The 15,992-nt window shown below is 53.3% G+C and overlaps 1 protein-coding gene across 1 annotated transcript in view; it reads right to left on the bottom strand.

The window, feature by feature from the left end:
* LOC145338599 (uncharacterized) overlaps positions 1-15,992 on the bottom strand; it is a 142,791-nt gene that overhangs the window by 31,537 nt on the left and 95,262 nt on the right. Inside the window, exons 5-10 of the mRNA XM_080182973.1 lie at positions 8,046-8,122; positions 7,788-7,952; positions 6,405-6,546; positions 3,651-3,727; positions 3,397-3,558; positions 1,941-2,036 (exon numbers count right to left, since the gene is read on the bottom strand). Of these exons, the coding sequence (XP_080039099.1) occupies positions 1,941-2,036; positions 3,397-3,558; positions 3,651-3,727; positions 6,405-6,546; positions 7,788-7,952; positions 8,046-8,122 (719 nt within the window). The remainder of the gene's footprint in view (positions 1-1,940; positions 2,037-3,396; positions 3,559-3,650; positions 3,728-6,404; positions 6,547-7,787; positions 7,953-8,045; positions 8,123-15,992) is intronic.

Below are 15,992 nucleotides of genomic sequence, written 5' to 3' on the forward strand. Positions count from 1 at the left end.
CGGGTTCGAATCCCAGACGGTGAAATACGAATTCAGTAAAAAATCTCCAATTAAAAGTCTGATGATGAACACGGTCGATTGTTGTAAAAACCCATTCAGTTCACGAACGCCCATTTAGGAAAAAGGGAATCTGCTGTCCTTACCCAGCCTGGCTGAGCTGTGATTCCAGAAACACAGCAATGTGGGTGACTCACAAACACCCGTCTGAAATGGAGGGCAGTTAGGGGTGGGAAATCCCTCTCCCTTCACTCACTACATCCCACCCACTCTCACCTCAGTGATAATGTCCCTCTCCCCTCACTCACTAAATGCTATTGCCCTCAGTCCCTACACCCCTCTCCCCTCACTCACGACTCACTCACTACACCCCACTCCCCTCACTCACTACACCCCACTCCCCTCGCTCACTACACCCCACGCCCCTCGCTCACTACACCCCACGCCCCTCGCTCACTCCATCCCACTCCCCTCACTCACTGCACCCCACTCCCCTCACTCACTACACCCCACTCCCCTCGCTCATTCCATCCCACTCTCCTCAGTCACGACACCCCACTCCCCTCACTCACTGCACCCCACATCCCTCACTCACTACATCCCACATCCCTCACTCACTACATCCCACTCCCCTCACTCACTACACCCCACTCCCCTCACTCACTACACCCCACTCCCCTCACTCACTAAACACCATTGCCCTCAGTCACATAAGAACATAAGAAATGGGAGCAGGAGTGGGCCATCTAGCCCCTTGAGCCTGCCCCGCCATTCAATAAGATCATGGCTGATCTGAAGTGGATCAGTTCCACTTTCCTGCTTTCTCCCCATAACCCTTAATTCCCTTGTCTATCAGAAACCTATCTACCCGTGACTTAAATATATTTCGCATGATAGCCTCCACCACTTCAACGGGCAGAGAATTCCAGAGATTCACCACCCTTTGAGTGAAGAAGTTCCTCCTCAACTCCGATCTAAACTGCCCCCCCCCCCACCTTATCTTGAGGCTGTGCCCTCTAGTCCTACTGTCCTTTCTAAGCGGGAAGGATCTCTCTACCTCTACCCTATCCATCCCCTTCATTATCTTGTAAGTCTCTATAAGATCCCCCCTCAGCCTTCTAAACCCCAACGAGTACAGACCCAGTCTATTCAATCTCTCTTCATAAGCTGACCCCCTCATCTCCGGTATCAGCCTAGTGAACCTCCTCTGCACTCCCTCCAAGGCCAATATATCCTTTCGTAAATGCAGGGACCAAAACTGTACACAGTCCTCCAGCTGCAGCCTCACCAGTGCCCTGTATAGTTGCAGCAAGACCTCCCTGCTTTTATATTCAATCCCCCTCGCTATAAAGGCCAGCATCCCATTCGCCTTCTTGATCACCTGCTGCACCTGCAGACTGGGTTTTTGCGACTCGTGCACAAGGACCCCCAGGTCCCTCTGCACCGTAGCATGCTGCAGCTTTTCACCCTTTAAATAATAATCCCTCCTGCTATCATTTCTACCAAAGTGGATAACCTCACACTTGCTAACATTATACTCTGTCTGCCAGGTCCTCACCCACTCGCTCAGCCTATCCAGATCTCTCTGTCCCTCTCTGTGTATCCCACTCCCCTCACTCACTAATTGCCATTGCCCTCAGTCACTACATCCCTCTGCTCTCATCAGAATATCCCTCTCCCCTCACTCAGTATGTCCCACTCGCCTCAGTCACGACATCCCACTCCCCTCCGTCACTCAACCCATTCCCCCCTCCATCACTACAGCCATTCATTCCACACCCTTACCCGTGACTCACTACATCCCAGCCCCGTCAGTCACTACATCCGTGCTCCCTCAGTCACTCTCTTCCTCCCCATCAGTGTGAGTTGGAGGGATGTACACAGTGAGCTGTGATTGGTTCTGAGTGAGTGCAGAGCTGATTTTGAAGTACTGAACCTAATACCTGAGGTTGGGGCCACACTGACACTCCGTGAAACATCCTTGTCCGCCTGTCGCGTGAATCCTTCCGGATATCCCTGAACCTGGGCCGTTTTTGGATCTACAATGAATAGAGAATGAGGTGAATCCCATATTGAAAGGTCTTTCCATTCGGTGTCCCTGTGCCGGGCAGTGAGACACCTGAAACATCTCTATCACAGCCTTTGACAATCCACTGGCACTGGTGACTTGTGCCTTGGCGCTGGGCTACGATCAACCTAACTCTAATCTCTGGGGTGAGGGCTGGGGATGGGGGTGTGACAGAGATTGCAAACAGCGCCAGCAGCCACCAATCATTGGGGAGCGAGGGGTCGCGGGAGAGGGGGAGGGGGCAGGACCAACCCTCTGCTCCCTGAATCTTCCTCACTCCTCCTTCCCGAGAGACTGAGGTAACACAAGGGCCACCTCACCCCAGACTCGGAGAATGGGAATCCTGCCGGCGGGATCTCATTGTCCAATTTTCCTCACTCACTTGCCGACGATATTTTCGCTTATACATGTAGGTATGAACCCCCCAGCAGAGACACACGGGTAAATATAGACCCCCCCAGCAGAGAGACACAGGTAAATATAGACGCCCCCCAGCAGAGACACACAGGTAAATATAGACCCCCCCCAGCAGAGAGACACAGGTAAATATAGACCCCCCTTAGCAGAGACGCACAGTTAAGTATAGACGCCCCCCAAGCAGAGACACACAGGTAAATATAGACCCCCCTTAGCAGAGACGCACAGTTAAGTATAGACGCCCCCCAAGCAGAGACACACAGGTAAATATAGATCCCCCAGCAGAGACACACAGGTAAGTATAGATCCCCCAGCAGAGACACACAGGTAAGTATAGACCCCCCAGCAGAGACACACAGGTAAGTATAGATCCCCCCAGTAGACACACAGGTAAATATAGACCCCCCAGCAGAGACACACAGGTAAGTATAGATCCCCCCAGTAGACACACAGGTAAATATAGACCCCCCAAGCAGAGACACACAGGTAAGTATAGATCCCCCCAGTAGACACACAGGTAAGTATAGATCCCCCAGCAGAGACACACAGGTAAGTATAGATCCCCCCAGTAGACACACACAGGTAAGTATAGATCCCCCAGCAGAGACACACAGGTAAGTATAGATCCCCCCAGTAGACACACACAGGTAAGTATAGACCCCGCAGCAGAGACACACAGGTAAGTATAGACCCCCCAGTAGAGACACACAGGTAAGTATAGACCCCCCAGCAGAGACACACAGGTAAGTATAGATCCCCCAGCAGAGACACACAGGTAAGTATAGACCCCCAGCAGAGACACACAGGTAAGTATTGTTCCCCTCGCACAACGGAGAGAGACGTTGAACTTTCTTTATCTGTATTTGTGACATTTCCAAGTCACTTGTCTTGATCTTTTGGAAGGAACAGCTTACCCGTGCAATAGGCATCACCATATTGTAAGGACTTCAACTCATAAACAATGTAATGGCTGCAGTTTTTAATCTTTATCTGGTGGCGCCGGTGACAGAGTTTCCCTTTCCAGCTTAAACAAACTGTCCTGGTCACTACTCCCTGTTCCAGGGTGGGATGTGATCCTGAAATGAGGTGTATAAATATTGGAGAGTGTAAGTGATGTGAACAGTGCTGGACAGTGAGAGTAAATCTGATATTGTAAAGTCTGACTTACCATTTAACCAGCCTGAACGATCTGTGGAGCAGTGTCCCTCTGGGATAGGAGTCTCTGGAATCTTCCATCCGCCAGAACTGGAACATCAAACACACACACACACACACACACACACACACACACACACACACAATCAGCTCCTGAACTGTGAACTTCAATAACAATATCTCCAATACTCCTTACTGGAAGTCCGATCGGGGGGATATAGAGAGATTTTAGTTGGTTGGCCATGCTAAATTTCCCCTTAGTGTCAGGGGAAACAGTTACTGTAAATGCATGGGGGTTATGGGGATACGGCCTGGATGGGATTGTGATCAGTGCAAATTCATATAGCTGAATGGCATCAGTCTGTACTGTAAGAACATAAGAACATCAGAAATAGGAGCAGGAGCCTGCCCCACCATTCAATAAGATCATGGCTGATCTGAAGTGGATCAGTTCCACTTTCCCGCTTTCTCCCCATAACCCTTAATTCCCTTGTCTGTCAGAAACCTATCTACCCGTGACTTAAATATATTTAGCGAGGTAGCCTCCACCACTTCAACGGGCAGAGAATTCCAGAGATCCACCATCCTTTGAGTGAAGAAGTTCCTCCTCAACTCTGCTCTAAACTGCCCCCCTCTTATCTTGAGGCTGTGCCCTCTAGTCCTGCTGTCCTTTCTAAGCGGGAAAAATCTCTCTTCCTCTATCCTATCCATCCCTTTCATTATCTTATCCGTCTCTATAAGATCCCCCCCTCATCCTTCTAAACAAGTACAGACCCAGTCTATTTAGTCTCTCTTCATAGTCCAACCCCCTCATCTCCGGTATCAGCCTAGTGAACCTCCTCTGCACTCCCTCCAAGGCCGAAATATCCTTGCGCAAGTGCGGCGACCAAAACTGCACACAGTACTCCAGCTGCGGCCTCACCGGTGCCCTGTACAGTTGCAGCAAGACCCCCCTGCTTTTATATTCTTCCCCCTCGCTAGAAAGGCCAGCATCCCATTCGCCTTCCTGATCACCTGCTGCACCTGCAGACTGGGTTTTTGCGACTCATGCACAAGGACCCCCAGATCCCTCTGCACCATAGCATGCTGCAGCTTTTCGCCCTTTAAATAATAATCCCTCCTACTATTATTTCTGCCAAAGTGGATAACCTCACACTTGCTAACATTATACTCCATCTGCCAGGTCCTCACCCACTCGCTCAGCCTATCCAGATCCCTCTGCAGACTTTCCACACCCTCCTCACAATTTGCTTTTCCACTCATCTTCGTGTCATCAGCAACTTTCGTCACACTACACTCAGCCCCCTCCTCCAGATCATCTATATAAATGGTAAACAGTTGAGGCCCCAGCACCGATCCCTGCGGCACTCCAATAGTCACCAACCGCCAACCAGAATAGCACCCATTGATACCAACTCTCTGCTTCCTATTAGACAACCAATCCTCGATCCACGCTAACACCTTACCCCCAACTCCGTGCACCCTAACCTTCTGAACCAACCTTTTATGAGGCACCTTATCAAACGCCTTTTGAAAATCTAAAAACACCATATCCACCGGTTCCCCTCTGTTTACCGCACTAGTCACATCCTCATAGATATCCAATAAATTCATCTGATTCTATAATTGTGACTCTACCCCATAGCTTTCGCCCCCCTCCAGTCTGTTCTCCACGCTCCACCCCCAATTTCAACCCCCAGCCCTAACCCCTCACTTCCAGACGCAATGTGTCATTTAACGTGCTGCCCCGGGACCATGTTCCCCCACCCCGTTTACTATCTCCTCGCTGCTCTCGCTCTGTCTATCCAGTATTATCTCCCTCAACTCTCTCTGTCTCCCTCTGTCTCTGTCCCCCTGTTTCTGTCTCTCTGTCCCCAATTCCCTCTGTCTCCCTCTCTATCTCCCTCTCTGTCTCTCTCTCCTGTGTTGTCTCCCTTTGCCTCTACCTATCCAGTGCTATGTCTTTTTCCTCTCTGTTCCCTCTCTATCCAGTGTTATTTCCTTTACTGTCCCTCTGTTCTCTCTCTCTATCCAGTATTATCTCCCTTTACTCTCTGTCTCTCTCTTCTACCTCTCTCTATTTATCCAGCTTTATCTCATTTTACTCTCACTCTATTCTCTCTCTCTATCCAGTGTTAGCTCTGTTTACTTTCTCTCTGCTCTCTCTCTCTCTCTATCAACTGTTAACTCCCGTAAATCCCTCTCTGTGTTTTCTCTCTCTATCCAGTGTTGTTTGCCTTCACGTACACTCTCTCTGTCCAGTGTTATCTGCCTTTACACATTCTCAATCTCTTCTCTCTCTCTATTTTCACTGTTATTTGTCTTTACTTTCTCTGTTCCTTCTCTCTTGATCAAATGTTATCCATTTTAATCTCCCTCTCTCTGTAATGTATTTCTCTCTATCCAGTGTTATCTTTCTTTACACTCTGTTCTTCCTCTCCATCCAGTGTTATGGCCTTTTACACTGTCCCTCTGTTCTTCCTCTCTCTCTATCCAGTGTTATGGCCTTTTACACGGTCCCTCTGTTCTTTCTCTGTCTCTATCCAGTGTTATCTCCCTTGAACTCTCTCTCCCTGTTTTCTCTCTGTCCAATTGTATCTCCCTTTACTCTTTCTCTCTCTCTCTCTCCCTCTCTCTGTATCCAGTGTTTTTACCTTTTACTCTGTCTCCCTTCTGCCACCCAACATGGTTTTGTGCTGTTTCTATCCCTCCTCATGTCCCCTCCCCCACCGCCGCTCCGCTCTAATAGCCGACATCAATCCTTTACCTTTTAAATCGATACCACCCGTGGTTGAGTTTATTGTCGCACTTTCGAGTACAGCAAACTGTCCTGTTACACTCTGCACTCCTCCAGGGCTGGTCCAGGATGGTGTGATTTACACATGGGTCAGCGACTGACAGGTCTGCGACTGGTTGACAGAGAGAGGATTCATCTTAATATTAAGTCCATTTATTGTTGTAGAGATTTGGAAATCTGGGGGTGTCAGTAACATTAGATTGAACCTTTCCCCCCAATAACAAATCCACATTATTTCCCATCAGTCCCCCAGTACAGCCTGTTCCCCGCTCCCTCCTCTCTGGTGTAACTCAGTAACTCACAACAGGAACCGCTTCCACATCAATCCCACTCCCCAGAAAGCAGCAACCAAACCTACAATCTATTGCTTCAGTAGAAACTGGTTCAGTTTGGACATCTCTCCTTCCCTTCGGAAAACTGAGCTCGGGGCAGCTGTTGGGGGAGTGGGGGTGTTGCCCGAAGCTCGTTGTCCAATTCGGGTCGGGGGCGTACGCATCCAAACAGCGTATTCCGTTCATGTTCCTCTTCCTGGAACACACAATGTGCTGAGATGGACTCGCATTTCCCAGAACAGTTTGCGAGGCAGGTCGTGGGGGTAATGGGGGCGTAAAACTTGAGGGAGGACCGTGTGGTGGGCGCACACTCCATTAAACCCTTAGAGGGGGGCTCGAGCGTGGACCTTCTGCCCGAGATGCACAGTGGTTAACATTGCAGCCTCACAGTGCCAGGGACCCAGGTTCAGTTCCCGGCTCAGGTCACTATCTGTGCATAGCCCGCATGTTCTCCCCGTGTCTGCATGGGTTTCCTCCCGGTGCTCCGGTTTCTTCCCGCAGCCCAAAGATGTACCGGTAAGGTGCACTGGCCACGCTAAGTTCACCCTCAGTCTACGCGACCAGGCGCCAGAGTGTGGCGACTCTGGGGATTTTCACAGTAACTTCATTGCGGTGTTAATGTAAGCCGACTTGTGACCAATAAATAAACCTAACAAAAACTTGAAAGATGCAGGCATGGTAACCCATCTGCCACAACGCTCCCCCCTGCCCCACCCACCACCCTCCCACATCCCTACCCCCCAACTCAGGTAATCTCTGCGACCAGCAGAAGGAGCACACAACACTCACATCCACACGTGGGGGCTGTAGAGTTCCATGGACATTGTAAACTAGTGTCTGACTTAGTTCAGTGTAGCCTTGGTCACAAGCTCACTTTCCACGTTGCCTTGGTCACATCATCACTTAACGTTTCAGACACTTATCTGTGGTGTTTCTTACAACACTGAGGGGCATTACTTTCTGTCAGTGTCCCGGTATATCCAGTCTCACCCTCCTGGGTCATTTTGAAACAGCAATGTACCTGTGCAATAAGCAGTGTTACAGTCTGGTGTCGGTTTCAGCTCATAGACAAAGTAACTGCTGCAGTTTTTAATCTTTATCTCTCGCTTCCACCTGCAGAGATTCTCCTTCCAGTTAAAACAAACTGTCCGGTTTACTCCCCCCTGTTCCAGGGTGGGATGTGATCCTGAAATGAGGTGTATAAATATTGGAGAGTGTAAGCGACGTGAACAGTGCTGGACAGTGAGAGTAAATCTGATATTGTAAAGTCTGACTCTACCCTCTAACCAGCCTGGACGACCCGTCGAGCAATGTCTCACTGGGACCGCAGTCTCCGGAATCTTCCATCCGCCGGAACTGGAACAACAATCACAGAGTCACTCTGAGCTTCCCTGGCAAGTCTCGGGATGAAGGATGTTGAAGGATTCTCCCCAGGACTCACTCGCTTTAATCCCGCCCGACCAACACCAGCCCCCCCCACCCCCAGTGAAAATTATCACACGTCTGATTGGTGTGCTGGGGGGATCGACAGCGTTAACAGGAGGAGTGGATTCTCTGACTACAGCTCACAGTCTCTGATCGTCGCTTTTACACACTCAAAACTTTAACTCTCTCTCTCACCCTCCCTCTCTCCCCGTACCTCCCTCTCTCTGTGCTTTCCTTCCCCTCTCTCTCTGCTTTTCTCCCCCTCTCTCTCTGTGGCCCCCTCCCTCTGTGCCCCCCTCCCTCCGTGCTCCTCTCCAACTATGCTCCCTTCCCTCTGTTCTTCCCCCCCCGTGCCCCCCTGTGCCACCTCCCTCTGTACTCCCCTCGCTCTGTGCCCTCCTGTATCCCCTCCCTCTGTGCCCCCCTCCGACTGTGCTCCCATCCCTCTCTTCCCCGACTCTGTGCTCCTCTCTCTCTCTCTGTGCTCCTCTCTCTCTCTGTGCTCCTCTCTCTCTCTCTCTGTGCTCCTCTCTCTCTCTGTGCTCCTCTCTCTCTCTCTCTCTCTGTGCTCCTCTCTCTCCTCCTTCACTCGATTTCCCCGTCCCTTCTTTCTCTCCCTGTCACTTCCTCTCCCTCTCTCTCTGGCCCCTCTCTCTCCTTCTCTCTCTGCCCATCTATCTACGTACCCCTCTCTCTCTCTCTGGGGCCCTCTCTTTCTCTTCTCCCTCTCTCTCTCTGCTTCTGTCTCTGTCTCTCTCCCTTTCTTGCTCTGCTCCTTTCTCTCTATCTCTCTCCCTCTCTGCCCCACCCTCTCTACTCCCTTCTGTCATTCTCTCTCTCTCTTCTCTGCAGGCTCTCCCTCTCTCTGCTCCCCCCGTCTCTCTCTCTCTCTCCCCCCCTCGCTCTATCTCTCTCTCTGCCCGTCCCTCTCTACTCCCTTCTGTCACTCTCTCTCTTCTCTGCGCCCCCCCCATCTCTTTCTCTCTCCCCCCCCTCGCTCTATCTCTCTCTCTCTGCCCCTCTCTCTCTACTCCCTTCTGTCACTCTCTCTCTCTTCTCTGCCCACTCTCCCTCTCTCTGCACACCCCCGTCTCTCTCTCTCTCCCCTCCTTGCTCTGTCTCCCTATCTCTCTCTCCGCACCCCCTTGCTCTCTGTCTCCCCATCTCACTCTCCCACCCCTCCCTCTCTGCCTGCTCCCGCTCCCCCCGTTTGTCTCTGCCCATCTCTCTCTGCCTCTCTTCCCCAATCTCTCTGCGCACTCTCTCTCTACCCCTTATATCTCTCTGCCCCCACCCCCCCGCTGCACCCCCCACCCTCCCTCTCTTGGCCTATTTTTCGATTTATTTCTCTATCTTTTTCCCTCCTCATAACCAGACCAGCCCAGTCAGGACGTTCCAGCTGCTGTGAATGGCCTCACCGTTAGCCTGCTCCAAAACACACTGCGTGTCCACTGTGGGCGGAGGGGGGGGCAGAGAGTTGTTACTTCAACTGTTTCACACCCTGTCACGTGTCCTTGAATCAGTGCGTCTGGTCGCCTTAACGATCGAACTTTTGAATTCCATCTTCCCTCATACTTCGAGTTCAGAAGAGAAGGAGGACTCCAGGTAACTCACTGACATTTACCACCTCAGGGGTTGTAGTGATACGGGCTGGCACTGTCTGACCCCATCGCAGTGGGTCTACTGTGGGACTCGGAGCTAAGTCCGCTGGGCCTCTGGCCAGATTGGACAATCGAGGGAGTGGACAGCACAGAAAATCCCACCCATCATCGCCACTACCTGCCACTAACACCCACATTCCCAGCTGGGTGAGCTGGGGGTGTCCCTACACCTTACCTGTTGAACCTGTACCATCCGTAGACAAGATCCTTGTCACACTGCAGCTCTCCCACACACTCTGTCTCAGTACAATCGCTGCTTCTCCAGGTCTGGTTCAGCACCGTGTGATCTACACACGGGTCAGTGAGCGCTGAGTTTGGGTCTGAGTGACAGAGAGATGTTTAACATTAATGGATAAAGTACAGTCAATCTCACACAGAGACACGCGACCCTCCCCCTCACTAAGACAGCACAACCTCAATGCAGGGGAGAGTGTCGGGGGGATGGAGGAATCTCAGTGACGTGGAGGGATTGGAGAAAGTCGGGGAATGTTCCCCGTGGGGAAGAAGTGAAGGCGGAGAGGAGATTTGATCCAGGGGTTCAGTTCAGGATGGGTGGGGTCTGGGACAGAGTCAAGAGTGATAAAAGGTCCCTGCTGAGGGGGTAGGGTCAAGAACGAGAGGGGAAGAGACAAGTTAAGGGGATTGGTCAGAGAAGCGATGAGAAATGTGTTCACACGGCGAGTGGTTAGGGTGTGGAGCGAGCTGTCTCTGAGTTTTGGGGGAGGGAGGTACATCGAGGGATTCGAGAGAAAATTAGACTGTTACCCAGAAAGGAAGAACGTGCCAAGGTCACACTCCCACTCCCCTCAGTCACTCCGTCCCTCTCCCCTCACTCGCTCCGTCAGACTCCCCTCAGTCACTCCGTCCCTCTCCCCGTCAGTCACTCCGTCCCTCTCCCCGTCAGTCACTCCGTCCCTTTCCCCCTCAGTCACTCTGTCAGACTCCCCTCAGTCACTCCGTCCCACTCCCCTCAGTCACTCCGTCAGACTCTCCTCAGTCACTCCGACCCTCTTCCCTCAGTCACTCCGTCCCTCTCCCCCTCAGTCACTCTGTCCCTCTCCCCCTCAGTCACTCCGTCAGACTCTCCTCAGTCACTCCGACCCTCTTCCCTCAGTCACTCCGTCCCTCTCCCACTCAGTCACTCCGTCCATCTCCTCCTCAGTCACTCTGTCCCTCCCCCCTCAGTCACTCCGTCCCTCTCCCCCTCAGTCTCTCCGTCCCTCTCCCCATCAGTCACTCCGTCCCTCTCCCCCTCGGTCACTCCGTCCCTCTCCCCCTCAGTCACTGGGTGTGTCAGTGTCCCGGTATATCCAGTCTCACCCTCCTGGGTCATTTTGAAACAGCAATGTACCTGTGCAATAAGCAGCGTTACAGCCTGGTGTCAGTTTCAGCTCATAGACAAAGTAATTGCTGCAGTTTTTAATCTTTATCTCTCGCTTCCAGCTGCAGTGATTCCCCTTCCAGTTAAAACAAACTGTCCGGTTTACTTCCCCCTGTTCCAGGGTGGGATGTGATCCTGAAATGAGGTGTATAAGTATTAGAGAGTGTAAGCGATGTGAACAGTGCTGGACAGTGAGAGTAAATCTGATATTGTAAAGTCTGACTCTACCCTCTAACCAGCCTGGATGACGTGTGGAGCAGTGTCTCTCTGCGACCCGAAACTCCGGAATCCTCCATCCTCCAGAACTGGAACAACAATCACAGAAACACTTCACATTATCCCCACTCCTCTTGGGATCGAGTCCCACATTCTCCCCGACTCCCTATCAGATTGAGTCCCACATTCTCCCCACTCCCTGCCAGAGCGAGTCCCACATTCTCCCCACTCCCTGCCAGAGCGAGTCCCACATTCTCCCCACTTCCTGAAGGATTGAGTCCCACATTTTCCCAACTCCCTGCGGGAGTGAATCCCACATTCTCGCCACTCCCCTTGGGCTTGAGTCCCACATTCTCCCCCACTCCCTATCGGATCGAGTCCCACTTTCTCCCCACTCCCTATCGGAGCGAATCCCACATTCTCCCTACTCCCTATCGGAGCGAGTCCCACATTCTCCCCACTCCCTATCGGAGCAAGTCCCACATTCTCCCCACTCCCTATCGGAGCGAGTCCCACATTCTCCCCGCCCCCTATCGGAGCGAGTCCCACATTCTCCCCGCTCCCTATCGGAGCGAGTCCCACATTCTCCCAGCTCCCTATCGGAGCGAATCCCATATTCTCCCCACTCCCTATCGGAGCGAGTCCCACATTCTCCCCACTCCCTATCGGAGCGAGTCCCACATTCTCCCCACTCCGTGTGGGATCGAGTCCCACATTCTCCCCACTCCCTATCGGAGCGAGTCCCACATTCTCCCCACTCCCTATCGGAGCGAGTCCCACATTCTCCCCACTCCCTATCGGAGCGAGTTCCACATTCTCCCCACTCCCTATCGGAGCGAGTCCCACATTCTCCCCACTCCCTATCGGAGCGAGTCCCACATTCTCCCCACTCTCTATCGGAGCGAGTCCCACATTCTCCCCACTCCCTATCGGAGCGAGTCCCACATTCTCCCCACTCTCTATCGGAGCGAGTCCCACATTCTCCCCACTCTCTATCCGAGCGAGTCCCACATTCTCCCCACTCCCTATCGGAGCGAGTCCCACATTCTCCACACTCCCTATCGGAGCGAGTCCCACATTCTCCACACTCCCTATCGGAGCAAGTCCCACATTCTCTCCACTCCCGATCGGAGCGAGTCCCACATTCTCCCCACTCTCTGGGTAAAGAAGTTTCTCTTCAATCCCCCGCTCGGTTTGACCCTGACAATCTCACATTGACCTAGTTCTGATCTCACTCGCGAGTGGAAACATCTCCTCTTGACTGATGCTGCCTGAGAACGTTTAAATATACACCTTCTGAGTTGCATCTTCTCTCTCTGTTAGACTTCAGAAGGTGAAGCAGGAGTCCGGGCAAGTCGCTTGTCCTAGCCTGATCTTTTCCTTCTCTCGAGGAGTTGTTTCAGTGTCACAGGCTGATACTGTCTGGCCCCATCACAGGGGAACCAACTGTGGGACCCTGCGAATGTCCATTGGCCCCATGGTGGGATTGGATGATCGAGGCAGTGAGCAGGATGGACAACCCCACCCATCATCGCCACTACCTGCCACTAACACCCACATTCCCAGCTGGTTGGGCTGGGTGTGTCCCTACACCTTACCTGTTGAACCTGTACCATCCGGAGACAAGATCCCTGTCACACTGCATCTGTCTCACACAATCTGTCCTAGTACAATCGCTGCTTCTCCAGGTCTGGTTCAGCACCGTGTGATCTACACACGGGTCAGTGAGCGCTGAGTTTGGGTCTGAGTGACAGAGGGATGTTTAACGTTAACAGAGAAAGTACAGTCAATCTCACACAGAGACTTGTAACCACCCCCCCACTCCCCTCCCCCTCACTAAGGCAACAGAAACCTCAAGGCAGGAACGAGTGTCAGGAGATGGGGGGAAATCAGTGATGTGGAGAGATTGGAAAAACTCGGGACTGTTCTCCACGGGGAAGAGGTGTAGGCGGAAAGGAGTTTTGATCCAGGGTCTCAGGACCACACGGAGGCCCTGGGATTGAGTCTGGAGAGAGAGAAAAGGAGGAGGGGGATAGTTCCTTGGGGATAGGTCAGAGAATCGATGGGGACACGGGGAGAAAGGTTTTCACACGGTGAGTGGTTGGGGTGTGCAGTGAGCTGTCTGACAGTGTGGGGGAGGAAGGTTCAATCGAGGGATTCGCAAGGGAGTTCGACTGGAATCTGGAAAGGCCGAAAGTGCCGAGGTTACACCCCACTCCCCTCACTCACTACACCCCACTCCCCTCACTGACTACACCCCACTCCCCTCGCTCACTGCACCCCACTCCCCTCACTCACTGCACCCCACTCCCCTCACTCACTGCACCCCACTCCCCTCACTCACTGCACCCCACTCCCCTCACTCACTGCACCCCACTCCCCTCACTCACTGCACCCCACTCCCCTCACTCACGACACCCAACCCCCCTCACTCACTGCGCCCCGTTCCCCTCACTCACTGCACCCCACTCCCCTCACTCACGACACCCCACTCCCCTCACTCACTACACCCCACACCCCTCACTCACTACACCCCACTCCCCTCACTCACTACACCCCACTCCCCTCACACTACACCCCACTCCCCTCACTCACGACACCCCACTCCCCTCACTCACTGCACCCCACTCCCCTCACTCACTACACCACACTCCCCTCTCACTACACCCCACTCCCCTCACTCACTACACCCCACTCCCCTCACTCACGACACCCCACTCCGCTCACTCACTGCACCCCACTCCCCTCACTCACTGCACCCCACTCCCCTCACTCACTGCACCCCACTCCCCTCACTCACTGCACCCCACTCCCCTCACTCACTACACCCCACTCCCCTCACTCACTACATTCCACTCCCCTCACTCACTACACCCCACTCCCCTCACACTACACCCCACTCCCCTCACTCACGACACCCCACTCCCCTCACTCACTGCACCCCACTCCCCTCACTCACTGCACCCCACTCCCCTCACTCACTGCACCCCACTCCCCTCACTCACTGCACCCCACTCCCCTCACTCACTGCACCCCACTCCCCTCACTCACTGCACCCCACTCCCCTCACTCACGACACCCAACCCCCCTCACTCACTGCGCCCCGTTCCCCTCACTCACTGCACCCCACTCCCCTCACTCACGACACCCAACCCCCCTCACTCACTGCGCCCCGTTCCCCTCACTCACTGCACCCCACTCCCCTCACTCACGACACCCCACTCCCCTCACTCACTACACCCCACACCCCTCACTCACTACACCCCACTCCCCTCACTCACTGCACCCCACTCCCCTCACTCACTACACCACACTCCCCTCTCACTACACCCCACTCCCCTCACTCACTACACCCCACTCCCCTCACTCACGACACCCCACTCCGCTCACTCACTGCACCCCACTCCCCTCACTCACTGCACCCCACTCCCCTCACTCACTACACCCCACTCCCCACACTCACTACACCCCACTCCGCTCACTCACTACACCCCACTCCGCTCACTCACTACACCCCACTCCCCTCACTCACGACACCCCACTCCCCTTACTCACTACACCCCACTCCGCTCACTCACTCCATCCCACTCCCCTCACTCACTACACTCCACTCCCCTCACTCACTACACCCCACTCCCCTCACTCACTACACCCCACTCCCCTCACTCACTGCACCCCACTTCCCTCACTCACTACACCACACTCCCCTCACTCACTACACTCCACTCCCCTCACTCACTGAACCCCAGTGCCCTCACTCACTGCACCCCACTGCCCTCACTCACTACACCCCACTCCCCTCACTCACTGCACCCCACTCCCCTCACTCACTGCACCCCACTCCCCTCACTCACTGCACCCCACTGCCCTCACTCACTACATCCCTCTCCCCTTCACTCACTCCGTCCCTCTCCCCCTCAGTCACTCCATCCCTCTCCCCATCAGTCACTGGGTGTGTCAGTGTCCCGGTATATCCAGTCTCACCCTCCTGGGTCATTTTGAAACAGCAATGTACCTGTGCAATAAGCAGCGTTACAGCCTGGTGTCGGTTTCAGCTCATAGACAAAGTAACTGCTGCAGTTTTTAATCTTTATCTCTCGCTCCAAGCCACAGGGATTCCCCTTCCCCTTAAAACAAACTGTCCGGTTTACTTCCCCCTGTTCCAGGGTGGGATGTGATCCTGAAATGAGGTGTATAAATATTGGAGAGTGTAAGCGATGTGAACAGTGCTGGACAGTGAGAGTAAATCTGATATTGTAAAGTCTGACTCTACCCTGTAACCAGCCTGGATGACGTGTGGAGCAGTGTCTCTCTGCGACCGGAGTCTCCGGAATCTTCCATCCACCAGAACTGGAACAACAATCACAGAATCACTTCACATTATCCCCACTCCTCTTGGGATCGAGTCCCACATTCTCCCCACTCCCTATTGGAGCGAGTTCCACATTCTCCCCACTCCCTATCGGAGCGAGTTCCACATTCTCCCCACTCCCTATCCGAGCAAGTCCCACATTCTCCCCACTCCCTATCGGAGCGAGTCCCA

Source organism: Carcharhinus amblyrhynchos, unplaced genomic scaffold (genome assembly GCF_965287045.1).
Source record: "Carcharhinus amblyrhynchos unplaced genomic scaffold, sCarAmb.v2.hapA chromosome_104, whole genome shotgun sequence".
NCBI lineage: Eukaryota > Metazoa > Chordata > Chondrichthyes > Carcharhiniformes > Carcharhinidae > Carcharhinus > Carcharhinus amblyrhynchos.